General features: G+C 36.6%; 1 protein-coding gene across 1 annotated transcript in view; it reads right to left on the bottom strand.

Annotated features, from left to right (window-relative positions):
• Nucleotides 1-4011, bottom strand: part of BMP5 (bone morphogenetic protein 5) — a 49873-nt gene extending 45862 nt beyond the window's left edge. Inside the window, exon 1 of the mRNA XM_039320354.1 lies at nucleotides 2792-4011. Coding sequence (XP_039176288.1) covers nucleotides 2792-3278 — 487 coding nt within the window. The 5' untranslated portion in view covers nucleotides 3279-4011. The remainder of the gene's footprint in view (nucleotides 1-2791) is intronic.
• Nucleotides 4012-13857: the final 9846 nt, after the last annotated feature.

The following is a 13857-nucleotide window of genomic DNA, read 5'->3' as shown; positions in this document are numbered from 1 at the left end:
TGGTTGGGTGGTCAAACATTCAAAAGTAAAAACATATATAAACAACACAACTCAATAGATTTCACTATCCCCTCTCTATTCCCCTCAATTAACATGATACATTTAAATATTCCATTTCTATTTTAAATTTCTATTATTATTAAACCTGTATTATTACTTTATCAGTTTACAATTACAATAATTTAAATTTAAAACAAGAAATTATTTATTCTAATTCTTAATCTCTCACATACCAGTGGGATCTGTTTTTAATACCCTCTCAGGCATTTTAAATTTTATTAACAAAGCAAGCAAACATTATCAACAGTTATTCCACCAGCATAATTATTATGACAGAAACCATCTTTCTTCCTCCAGAGGATTTTTCTTTTTTCTGCCTTAAATTCACATGTCCCTCAAGGATGAAACTTTATTACCTCAAGCTTCCAGCAAACAGCATTTCTAGGACTTAACACCTCCCATTTGTTATTTTTAGCGTAGAAGTTTTTAAATCGTTAGAGTTTGGCAGATGCAATGATTTGTGTAAATTCTTTATCATCTCGTGGGGGATTAATGTACTGTAATTTGATAATGGCCCTCCTCTTTAAGAGTCAGGAGTACTTCCAGAAGAAAGAAACTTGATTGCAGATGATGGATAGTGTAAACCTCCACCAATGTCCACAATATGACCAATATGCATTTATCATTACCATTTTTCTTTGTAGTACTTTTAATTATAATTGCCATTGATTATCATATACGAATAGAACGGTTGCTCTTGGGCATGATATTTTATGTACTTTAATTGCATTAAGATTTCTCTTTGTTTCACCAAAAATATTCATCTAGTCTTAACGAAGAGGATGCTTAATGCCCTGAAATTCTGCACAACTATGAAGACAGCAAGAAGCAATCTAACTTTAATCTATTTGGAAAGATAAAATATTAGTTTAATAGGGCATATAAATCAGATAAAAGTTTATTTTAGCAAGCTTTTCATTTTAATGATGTCTATACATTTCAAGAGTTTAAAAAAAAAATCAGGTTTCAGTATAGAACATGCATTCTGATGTTCCTTAACACAACAGTTGCTATAATCTAATAATACAATTTAAGAAAGCTTAGTAGGCTAAGGGGGAAAATGATCTTATAGTAAACTTAATTGTCATGACGGATAATGTTGAATGCACATGAACAGGAATCCTATTTGTTTATAGAAATCCAACAGCCACAATCTGAAGAGAAAAAATTGCAGTCATCTGTTTAATGATGCATTTACTGAATCTGTTTTTAGACCAATAGAAGACAGTTACTTTAAGAATTAAAGCTAACTGTTAAACTAGGAGTCAATGAATTACCTTAAACCTCTTATTAAAATGCTTATACAAAGTATGCATTCAATATGACTGATTCTTTATATAGACATTTCAATTTAGTTCTGGCTGTAGGACACATTAAATCATATCAAATGTAAAGGTAAGAGAAAAGGGGGAACATCTGCAGTTGGGTTTTTTTTAAAAAAAAAAAATGCAGTGCCTGTAAATCACATTGCATTTGTGGATACTTTTCACTAAGTTTTGAAAAATATTTTTCAAAATACCTTTGCCCTAAAATATTAATAGCAAAATATTATTTTATTTCTGATTGCTAAACTTCTGTTGAATATTGTTTCTACATAATAATTATCAACTAAAAATTATACTAACCTATCACAATTAGAACCAGCTTAAATGGTATATGTCATTTAAAAATATCTTAGAGTTTCATGCTGATGCTTAAAATTCTTATAGAAAATATTTCTAGGAAAGGAACAGAAGAGGAATTAGTCACCCCTTATATGACTGTTTACTTTTCAGTGAAATCTTTGGCAAATATGTGCCAAAATGTTGAAAAGACTTTCAATCCAGCACTGTTTATGGATTTTTCTCTCCAATGTGAAATTCATAATTCATAGGCATAGAAATATTTTGACAACATCCATATTACCACAGATGAACTTTTCACACCTTCTTGCATTATGAAATAATTAATTATTCCTCTCTAAATCATTGTAATGTTTAAAATAAATTGAAAGTTTCTATCCTAAAGAGTTTAATTTCATATTTTTAAAAATATGTGGGAAAAAGGAAGTTTTTTAAAATGAAACCCAGTGATCCTGAATAGAATCTGTGTTCAAACTTTACCAATATAAAAATTGCAAATATAAAATAGCACAGACAACATTATTTGGAAACTTCACTTCAGAAAGGAAAAGCCACAATACCTGAAACATACTTGAAATCCTTTAAAGGCCACAAATTCGGCATGCATGTTAGGGAATTCCACAAGCGCTCTCCCCAATTCAACATGCAAACGAGAATCACCTATGAGAAACTTGCGAAATATGAAATATTCCCCCCAACCGTTTGAATGTCTAATTCTATCATCCTTGAAGCACAGACAATTTTCTATAATCTTGTAGTGATTTGCAAAGCAAACAATATATACCAATGCACTTGCATGATTTTTTTGTTCTAATTTTTTAAAATTATTCTTGGGCCAATGTAATCATTTTAATTACATCAGTGAAAGAAGGAAAACAAAAGGCAGGAATGTTATTGACACTGACTTTATACTAAAGGTAAGAGAAAGATACCTCTACCCAGGGCTACCTACTTAGTAGCTGTTTTACCATTAGCCCAACTCCATCTTGTAGTTGTACCTCTTCCAGAGGCCAGTTTTTGCCTTTAAAAGTAAGGGCATTTGCTCTCCTATTTCGTCCAGCATAGAGCAGATTTCAAACAAAGGAAATAAAATGAAATTGGCAACGTACCTAAATTGACAAAGCTCATGACCATATCTGCATCATTCAGAAAGTTGGTGTCGTGCAGGCTAGCTAAGGTGGGACTTTGTGTAGGCAGTGAACTTGTCCGTGATATGTATATTCTTCGGGAGTACCCATTTGGAGATGCCAAGTAGCCCTTCCGTAGCCCTTTGCCCTCTCCGCTTGGGGATGATCCCCTCACCAAATATTCCAACTCTTCGGGATCCTCTTCATTTGTCATTGCATTGTACAGATCCAGCATAAAGAGGGGTGCTGAGGAAGCTTGTTTTCCAGCTGAAAATGGCCTGGGTCTATGAGGTAAACCCAGGATAGAAAGAATTTCCCTTTGGATCTCTCGCCTCTCATGGTTCCGCAATCTTCGATAAATAAAACTCGAGTGGACATGGTTGTCCCCCAAACCTGCCTTAGCATAATCCATTAAAAGCCAATAATTCCAGAGTAAGCTCAATAGAACTTTGAACAGAGTTTGGTGCATTTTAAAATAAAATAAAATGCACAAATAACTTTGAAATAATATTGTATTTTCCTTTTTCTGGTCTCTTACGAAATCTGGTGTTCCTGGGACCAGGGAAGGTTAAAATAAAATAATAAATAAATGAGCGATGAATTACCTATGCCTCATGTCAGCGTTGCCATTTCTGCACTTCCCATATTGATCATCTTCTTCCGCTTCTTCCTTAAGTATGATGGGACGTGTCAGGCTGCCTGCAGTTCTATGAAAGCTGAAATTCAGACGTCCAGTTTTCTACTGCTGCTACTGTTTCTCCTGCACTGGTGGAACAGGTTCCCAGAAGCTGACCAGTTGATGCAGGCATTCCTATTCAAAACCTTGAGATGATCAGACTTGGGGATAGTTTTGAATGAAACAACAGATCATCTTCTGTCAAACTGCTATAATCAGCAGAGTCCCCTCATGCTCTGATTCCTAATCCCCAACTAGGTAACTCTTCTTCAACCTTGCTGTCCTTTCCTGAATGCCAGCTTTCTTGTCTTCAACTACTGCTTGGTGATGGTGCAATTTCCCTTTGGTGTTTTTTTTTTCAGCACCCAGCTGAACCTATTAACATTTGTAATGTCCAGCCCATCTGAAAATGCATCACAGGCTTGAAAATGTCTTCCTCTGAATTCACCCAGGGATATGTTGAGAAAAAAAATAGGACCCCTCCCCTTCTCAATATCCATCCAGTCTTTTGCAGTTCCTTAAAAACGATTTTCACCTCTACCAGGCAAAAATAGAGTAGCTCCCTTCAAGAGAGATCTGAAAGCTAATGTAAGCACAACCCTGCTGGGAGAGAAGAGGCTTCTCATTGTAATTTGAAACTGGCAAAGTGAGGGGGGAAATGAATTAACCCTTCTACTGCCACACAGTTACTCCCCTTCCCCAACCAGCCAGTGTAGAGTTCTCTAATAGGATGGGAGTAATGACCTCCCCAAAAAGAATTGTGTCAATAGATCGATCTTAAAATTTAGCATGCAATTCACCTGAGTACTTACAGAGTTGAAAGAACATAGGGCTTGTTTGAAGTTTGCAGATCATCCTCTTTTTAAATGTAACCATTTTCAGGCCAGGTTAAATACTTTAGCATTCCACTGAGATCAGCATGTGAGGCCCTGAGTTTTTTGGGACATGCTCCTTAATTTGGAAGGGTCCCATCCAACTGCAGCGAAGCACTTCAGAGTCACACAGTTTCAAGCAGAGATCTGAAAAGCAGGCTTATCTTTCCAGTTAAAGGAACATGACCAAGGATACAGTTTTGGAGCCTGTTGCCTAAAGTAGATGCAATTGAAACAGACTGGGTGTTTCTATATCATTAGCGTGAATACTTTTCACTTATTTATCACCCAAATTTAGACCAAAAACAGCATTTATTTACAAAATAGTAGATGTGATGTGATGATTTTTTCACAAACCCTTATAATACTTTCTTCTCTCTGCTTCCTGCTTGCTTTTCTTGATATATTACATTTAGTAACTATTGGACTCTTGTGGGGATTGATTGAAAAAAGCAACCTCACACATTTTTCAGATATATTTTAGTTCATTTTTTCTTTCAAGGCACTCTTGAGCCTTGCCAGGGTAATTGATCTCAGAATAACAACAACAACAACAACAATAGAGTTGGAAGGGACCTTGGAGGTCTTCTAGTCCAACCCCCTGCTTAGGCAGGAAACCCTATACTATTTCAGGAGAATGAAAACCTTTTGAATTGGATAAATACTTCATTTTATAAAATGAAAAACAGCAGGCCTAACCAACACCACAATAAAGAAATCACATTAACATCCCAGCTGAGTATATAAGATTGTTGTGTTGAAAAGAGATGGGGCTTGTTTGTTTTATTGTGAGGTTTGTTTATTGCATATATTTTTTAAAAAAAATAGTGCTGCACTAATCGCATGGAAATTATGACTCAATATTTCAGCAATCAAGTTATGAACCTTTACTTGTGAATTCAGCTTTCTGTTTTACATGACATTTCTCTTTTCACCACACCTTCAACACAAAAGTACATTCTTTATTTTATCAAATAGGACATACCAAAGGGGCATTAGTGATAGATTACATGAGGACATTGCTTTATACGGGCAATAGATTCTCAATGAATTCATTTCTTCTCACTCCAACCAATTAAATACTATCAGTCCACACGCTATCTTTATACTTGGATTTTATTTATTATTACTTAAAAATGATTCTATTGACCAATAGATAGGTAAGAGGGGTAATATTAACAGACAAGGAAAAAATTGGGCCAGAACAAACTAAAAATAACTAGAACATATTATTTTGGTTAAAGGAGTCACATCTGTAGCACACTAAAGAAAGAGCTACGGTGGTTTCATTGTTTGAAACAGAAACAGATATGTGTCATGAACTCACCCACCCAATCCCAGAAGATAATGAGAAACCCAAAGGCCTACTAAGTCATCAAGCTCCTAAGTAGATTTAAAGAAATGTGCCTAGTTTCTAATAGTTGAAATTTACAATTCAAGATACTTATAATAAAAAGTCCCCCCCCAGGATGTCAACAATTGAGACACTTATCCCAACCTTTGAAAATAAGCATAACAAAATTTAACTTGTGAGAAACTCTAAAAGATTATCTACAAATGTTTATGCATTTATACTTTCTCTTGCCTGGTATAGCCACATTAAGGTCACATCTGGACTGGTGCCAACACATCGATCAAAGCATAGGAACAGTCCTGCTGGATTGGACCTAGAATTACATACATCCCAGAGTCTTTCTTCCAGCTATGGCCAACCCAAAGTTTCTGAGATGTTCAAAGATACAACAAACTCAAAATTTGGTTTAAGGGATTTTCCATTTAGCTACCATGGCCAAGTAAGAGAAGATAAATATAACCACCCAGAACAAGAAATAATCTTAAGGAACTGATTCACCTACTTGATATTTAGAAAAATCAATTTTCATCCAGTTAGTTTCACTTAATGTGGTTTTACTGACTTTGAGGGTACCAGGAGAAAAATTATGGAGGGCTACTCCTGAACAATATATCTGGTACATTATTTACATAAACTGTTTGCTATCATCATTCATATTCTCTTATTATAGCCTAATAGAATACTTCTGAAACTTAGTTGGATTCTTCTTAGATCCAATTACATTTCCTTCAAAGAGACCTGAGGATCATATGACATGGTTAAGTAACCTATGTATTTCCAGATGCTGTTCCATCATTCTGAGAGTCATTATAATGGCTGGCCTTTGTGGAAATTGGCAACCAACATATCCAGAGAGCAGTATATATATGGACTTAAAATGAACACTCATGTCAATGCTAAGGTTCTGAATTACACCTCTGTGGCCTAGATCAGCCCATTAATGAGCAAGCAACATTTCAAGTGCAATATAAATTGCTATAATTATCCCCAAAAAACCAGATAGATAACCTTTATTGTCATTTTTTTTCTGTGGGCACAATGGCACACATTAAAATCATGCTATAAATAATAAAAGATATTTCAATGCAGCAAATAGGGGCTCAGAAGCATTGAAACAGCTAAAAAGATCTACAGTTCAGTCCAATCCATTTGGAAACAGGTCTCACTGATTTAAACCAGACTTACATATTAATAAAACTGTCTTGATTTCAATGCTTATCAAAATTATTCCAGCTGTGTAAGACAGAAAAAAATTAAAACAGACCCAGACAATTAGATACATCAGCGGCCCAGAAATTTTTATTTTTTGGCAGAAGACCTATATCCTGCAAGGGATAAGAAACTTGATTTCTGCTCTTGCTTTGTTGCTGCCTTGTTTTTGAGAAAGATCACAAAGAAAGGCCATTTTCAGTGAAATGACAACTCTTTAGAGACAAAAACAAGAGCACACCAGGAATAAACATTTCCAGAGTTTTGAAGCAGCACAGAGAAATGTTGTATTGAGCCAGGAGGAACAACCTTGCTCTATTCAGGCAAAAATTGATGTGAAAGCAGTTTTCTGAGAGAACTGAACTCCTCATAAAAAAATACTTTGGAAAATACGCAACAAAGACTGCAAAGTCATAAAGATGGAGAAATTGGGCATAGGTTTCTATGGGCTCCAGTCCATTTTATCAGGCTCGTAACTGAAGAGATGGGTTGCATTTTACAGGCACATGTGCTGCAATAAAGAGAAAACAACCTTTTGGGGCTTTGGATTGTTGCAACAGACTCACACAACTGCAATACTCTTCTGGAATGTGCCTCTAGACCAAGGGTATCAAACTCGCAACATCACATGACATGTCACAACATATCGTGACTTTTTTTCCATTGCCAGCAATGGGGTGAGTGCGGTTTCGGCATGATGCATCCGGCCCACGGGCTGGCAGTTTGATACCCCTGCTCTAGACAGATGGGCAGCACATAAATCTAATAAAGAAAGACATACTTATTATCATTCTTCATTCCACTGAAGAATCACAGCTTTGCTTGGGTAGAAAGGCAATTTCCAAATCAGAATATAGGTAGTCCTTGGTTAACAACCACCCTTTCAGCGACCGTTCAACAGCACTGGATGAGTAATCCTTATGATCAGTCCTCAAATTTCTGGCTGTCACAGTCTTCCTCAAGTCATGTGATCATGATTCAGGTGTTCAGTAAGTGGTCTGGATTTCCAACCGTCATAGCATCCCACAATCATGTGCTCACAATTTGTTATCTTCCTCGTCAGCTTCCAACAAGCAAAGTCAATGGGGAAGCCGGCTGGAAGATGAAAGATGCATTCATGTGAGGTCCTTATGAAACATTCTTCTACCTGATATTAGATTGGCCCCATCCTTTTTGACATTCCAAAAGGCCTTTAAGATCCTAAAAGACCAAAAGGACATGTGTATAGATGAGGACTGTCTATTTGGGGAAAATATTACTAATATTAACAATATTAAATTTTCCACCCCGCTTCCACAAAACTCTTGTCATATCAGGGATCTTTTGCCAAAGCAGTTATGTATGAAACTGATCCCACAAAAGATGCACTTCACCTTTCCATCACTTTGCAAGAACAAATCAAGCAACTAAGAGTGAGTCTTCAGATGCATGACTTTCTGAACCTGGGAACTGATCCCACAAAAGATGCACTTCACCTTTCCATCACTTTGCAAGAACAAAGCAAGCAATTAACAGTGAGTCTTCAGATGCATGACTTTCTGAAGCTGGGAATGCTGTCTTTTCTTGACCTGCCTGCCCGCAGGATGCAGCATCTGAGCAAAAGTAGAAAGGCTGTCTTGATTGGGCTGCACTATCTGTTTTTCTGGATCTACCAATATTGCAAATACTAAATTAGTATCACCCACACATGCTCATTCCTTCTTCAAATACAACAAAATAGTTGTAATGGGAGATAAAACTACTGGAGAGGGAAAAAAGTCACCTTTATTTGTTCACAGAGGATATGGTTTTCTGAGATGTTATAAATCTTGGGGGAAAAATCTCAAGGCTTTGTCTTTTTTATTCCTTATTGCATTTCTCTCTCTGTGTGTGTCTTTCTCTCCCTCCCCCCCCCTCTCCCTCCCTCCCTCCCTCCCTCCCTCCCTCCTCCCGCTTCTCCTCCCGTCTCTTGCAATTAGGGACACAATCTATCATCATGCCACTGTGATTTGCAAGTCTACCTACCTAAAGAGACTTCAGTAATCCTTCTTGGTCTACAATAAGGCTCTGATTAGCACAGAAATTACACAGTGGCAAATGTAAAACATTTGTCTGTGGAAGACTGTTGTAAGTCAGTCTCTTAAATGTCAATAGTTGCTTTAGCCAATAAAGCTTTTCACTGAGCTCCCAAGAATAAAATAGTAGCTGTGAAACTCATCATTTTGTAGCAATGCTGTTTCTGTTTCTATTAGCCATATCAATTGGTCTGTTACTGTCTTGATTTCTGTTTCAAAGAATCATTCCCTGGTTTTCTGATCAGGTCGAGGCTTCAGTGTGGTTTGCCAGGCAATAGAGAATGAAAACATTGGAGCTGTTCATTGAATTTTGCACAAAATGTCCTAATTATTTAATTGTCTTGTGCAATAAAGGGACATGATCACTGCACAAGATATTCTACTTTGAACATTTCAGTATTCGTCTATGCACACAAACCACTGCATCAACACAGCTTACTACTTTGACCAAGAACTACTTTCTATAGCATTTTCATTTCAACTTGATATTTTTGTCTGGGCCTGGGTTGGAACCGAAAACCCAGTGAAAGAATCATTTATCCCCCACATAGAACTAGACTGAGGATTTTGTCCTACATGAGAAACAATAACACAAGGATAGAACTAAATTATTAAGAGAGTGGGTAGTCTTCTGTTTATATATATGTGTGTGTTTATGGTTAGCTATTTGTAGAGTGTGTTGTAAATGTGTTTTGATTGAATACATTCTCATATTTCTATGCAGAATTTAAAATGCAGTAATAAACCCTAAGGTCAATTGCAGCATAGAGCTCAAAATGCTCAACCCAAAAAAAGTGCAAACATTTCATTACAGTATATCTTTTTATAGTGGTTTTACAAGTGGAGGAATATGAAATTCATGAATGAGCGCAAGTACCTTTTGTTAAACATGCCCTTTATCGGGACCAATAAAAATTTAAAAACAGATTTGTTCCCGTCGAGCAAATGAGAACTAGAATACATACAGGGTGGCATCTTACAGTGAGACTAATCTGGGCCCCATTTAACAGACTGGATGTATCCGTCATTTTTTCCTGCACTGCTCAAAGCAATTACAGGTAGTCCTAGACTTGCAACTATTTGTTTAGTGACCACCCAAAGTTATGAGACTGAAGTGACTTTGTGTTTCACACTTACAACCTTTGCAGCATTCCCATGGTCACGTGATTAAAATTTGGCAACTGGCATGTATTTATAATGGTTGCATTGCCCAAGGTCATGTGATCATCTTTTCTGACCTTTTGACAAGTCAATAGGAAGCCAGATTCACTTAACAACTATATTACTAACTTAACAACTGTGGCAAGAAAGGTGTAAAATGGGTTAAAACTCACTGAACAACTATCTTTCTTAACAATGGAAATTTTGAGCTCAGTTGTGGTTGTAGGTCAGGGACTACCTGTAGTTATTCTGTGGCTAATTGCCGACAGTAAAATATGTTATCTTTTCTACTTAAAAGTATTTATTTACACTGAAATTCATCTGGTTCTTCAAAGTGATGGCACACCAAGTCCATACCCAGTCCATATCCATAAACCAACATGGTTTCCTTAATTTCATATTGTTTTTCTCCCAAGCTTCAGTCCAATGTGCTTGTTAAAAGCAATTACATTATAAATTGCTTTTAAAATGACCAATGTAATGGGATTGGGGAAAGACTCTGCTATGGAAGTACTAGCAGGCACCAAGGTAATTACAGGCTTCTGGTAACCTAACTCATTACAGGCTCTGCAGCAGAGAGAGCCCAGAGTCTGAATTATAATTTGGAAACCTGGATTCTGTCATAATTGACTATTATGCTTTTCATAAAAAGAAAACATTGCCTTCAGAAACCATTCTGGATTGGACAGCTAATTAAGTGCTTTGTCAGCACATTATCAACTATCTTTTGCCTGAAATTTTCCTTAGTGGAATGTTGCATTACTGTATTTTTCCCATGACAGCTTGGAGAGGCAATAGATTGAATCAATGATCCAAGCTTGCTGCACAACTCAGAGGTGCTCTTTTTTGGTAGCAGCCATCACACAGAAAACTTTATATTACACCAAATACAATACTGAATGTTCCACCCAGAGCCAAGGCAGCTGCTTCAAGATATTTTTAAATCCATGCTGTGTTTCTCTAGGGGTGGGGATATTAAATTCTCTTCCTCTTGTCCCTCAGATTTCTAAAAGATTAGAGGACCACCCAGAGCAGATTTGGGGGTGTTATCTCTCTCTCTCTCTCTCTCTCTCTCTCTCTCTCTCTCTCTCTCTCTCTCTCTCTCTCTCTCTCTCTCTCTCTGTGTGTGTGTGTGTAAGAGAGAGAGAGAGAGAGAGAGAGAGAGAGAGAGAGAGAGAGAGAGAGAGAGAGAGAGAGCTTGTGGAGGTCCAGAGGGAAGAGCAAAATGAAACTGCTATACAAACAGAAGTCTGATCATATAATCTTGAATGTAACACTTAATTTAATAGGTTTGCTTGGATAATAGCAATTGCAATAAAAGTTGATTCCAATGACAAAACCCATGAAGCATTATATTAAAATTTAACTATAATCACCTCCTCTCATGAAATTGTCAGTCAAATTTTGGAGCTAAAAAAAGAAAGATTTTTTGCATACTGTTTGTCTGAGGGAATACAAAATATGTTTCTTTTGTGATGTCAAAGCCCTTCCATCGCATTCTCTGTATGGCTAGGCACACAAAGTTCTATCTTACATTCAAATTGAATGAAAACATCTAAAAAATATTAAGTTTGGATGAACATTTTAAATCATTAAAAAGTAGTGTCTGAGGAATTGACACCTTTTGGTTTTACATAGTATTTGTGTGGCTCAATTATAGTCTACATTTCTTGTAGTGATTAATTCAAAATAGGCATTTTTTTTCCAAGACCATTACTTAATCCAAAAAATGTATTAAAGTTGACAATGGCTATTCAAAACAAAACAAAACAAAAAGATTCCCACAAAACAACTTTATGAGATATCTTACTAGAGACGGATTAAGCTTCTTAATGTGAAGAAGGTTCTTCTAATTAAGGTCAAATGCATCTAAAGCTTTGCCAGAAAAAGTGTTTTGTTAAACAATGTGATCAAAAGGGGTCAATTATATAAGTTATACATTTATCTGCAGCCTTCTATTCCAAGTAGTTTCTCAAATGTTGAAGCCACAAAATTTATTAGTCCTCTGGAAGTCAAAAATGTAGTATGCCCTCATACTATAGTACCCATAACACAGAGATCAGGTTAAAACAAAAAAAAATTCAGTTCTCTTCAGACAGATCCTGTTCACATTTTCTAATTTGCCAGTGTGACTCACATCAAATCCAAAATGTTTTATTTTCCAAAGTTTTGTAGAGACAATTAAAGCTGCAACAATTTTTTTTAAAAAAATTCAGTCATATCCGATACTCAGTTTTCTAGGCAGTTTTTCAGAAGTGGTTTGACATTGTCTCATTCCAAGGGCCGAGAGAAAGTGACTGGCCCAAGATCATCCGGATGACTTTATGCCTAAAGTGGGGCTAGAACGTATGGTCTCTCAGTTTCTATCCTGATTCCTTTAACCACTACATCAACCTGGCTCTCCATAACAACTACATGAAGTAATTTAAAAATCTGTGGAATATAAAATTCAGCTCAGATCTTAATGACCTACTTCATCATATCTCTGCAACATTAACAGGTTGCATTAAAAGTAAACAAACAAACTTTAATTTTTCCATCTCCAGCAATGATCTAAATGTTTGGTGTCTGAGTCATTTGCCCTGGGTCATTTATCCAAGAAAAAATTCTTTTTTGGGAACTATTGTATATTAGCCTGGAGTAGCTATAATCTTCTGATATGTTTGGTAGTGACAAAAATATGGTTGTTGCCTTGTATTGTATGAGGTTTTCTTATCCTATTGAAGCTAATAGAAGCTTTGCTACTATATACTCGGCAGAGAACCAAGGATCTAATAAAGGAGAATATTTGTAGCTCAGGGTTGAAAGTCTCCTTGATGATCTCTGAGCTTGGTTGTTTTCTTGTAGATGTTTAATGTTTCTACACATCGTCAATGTGATGGTGTTACCTAGTTTGGGCAATGAAGCATCTGCAAGAAAACAATCAAACTCAAAAAGCACCAAGGACTCCTCAACCAAAGATCTGCTAAAGGTGAAGAAATCCTACATTCCCTCACCTGGAAGAACATCATATGGAATTCAGTGGGACTTCTTTGTATGTACTTGTAAGATTGCACCATTGGCTACAGGTTGAAGAATTATGAGAAATAACGGTGCTTGCATTGGAATGGAAAATATTAATGTTGTTGAACAGTTAATAATTCTGTCCACCAAACTAAAAACCAGCTTGCAAAGATATCTTCTTCTCAGATGCTTTCCATGAGAGAACATAGGTTTTTAGGTGAGATTTCGCATGTGGAAATGACTAATTCGTTCAGTTCCCTGTAGATGATGCAACCTAAGAGAAAGAACACAACTGAGGGGAGGGACTGAGTTGGACAAATGAAGATTGGAACAGCAGAGAAGGCAAGTGCATAAGGACACAGACACAGAGTCAGAAGGAGAGGGTGGAGTTCCTCCATGGAGATTTTTGGAAAGCCAAGATTGCAATGAGGCAGCTGGTTTGGAGACTGGCAATGAAAACAGAGTCTCCCTCAACAGGAAAGGACTATTTAATGACCACTTATTACAAGCCCTCATAAAACCTTTGCTCAACCACAGAGCTGTTCTGGGGAAAAAATGGGTAGAGTAAAATGTGCATTTGTTGAACTAGTGTGATTTGGTAACTATGTAGTTAAAATGAATGGGGAATCTTGGCTCTACCCTGAATTCACTAGGTGACCTTAGATGGGCCACTCTCTTTCAGCCCCAATTCTATTCCTTCTTCCATTTGCAATTTAGTG

Source organism: Crotalus tigris, unplaced genomic scaffold (genome assembly GCF_016545835.1).
Source record: "Crotalus tigris isolate CLP2741 ecotype Arizona unplaced genomic scaffold, ASM1654583v1 scf7180000023636.1099087, whole genome shotgun sequence".
Classification (NCBI taxonomy): domain Eukaryota; kingdom Metazoa; phylum Chordata; class Lepidosauria; order Squamata; family Viperidae; genus Crotalus; species Crotalus tigris.
Note: the sequence above shows the minus strand (reverse complement) of the source record. Positions and strands in the feature narration are given on the sequence as shown.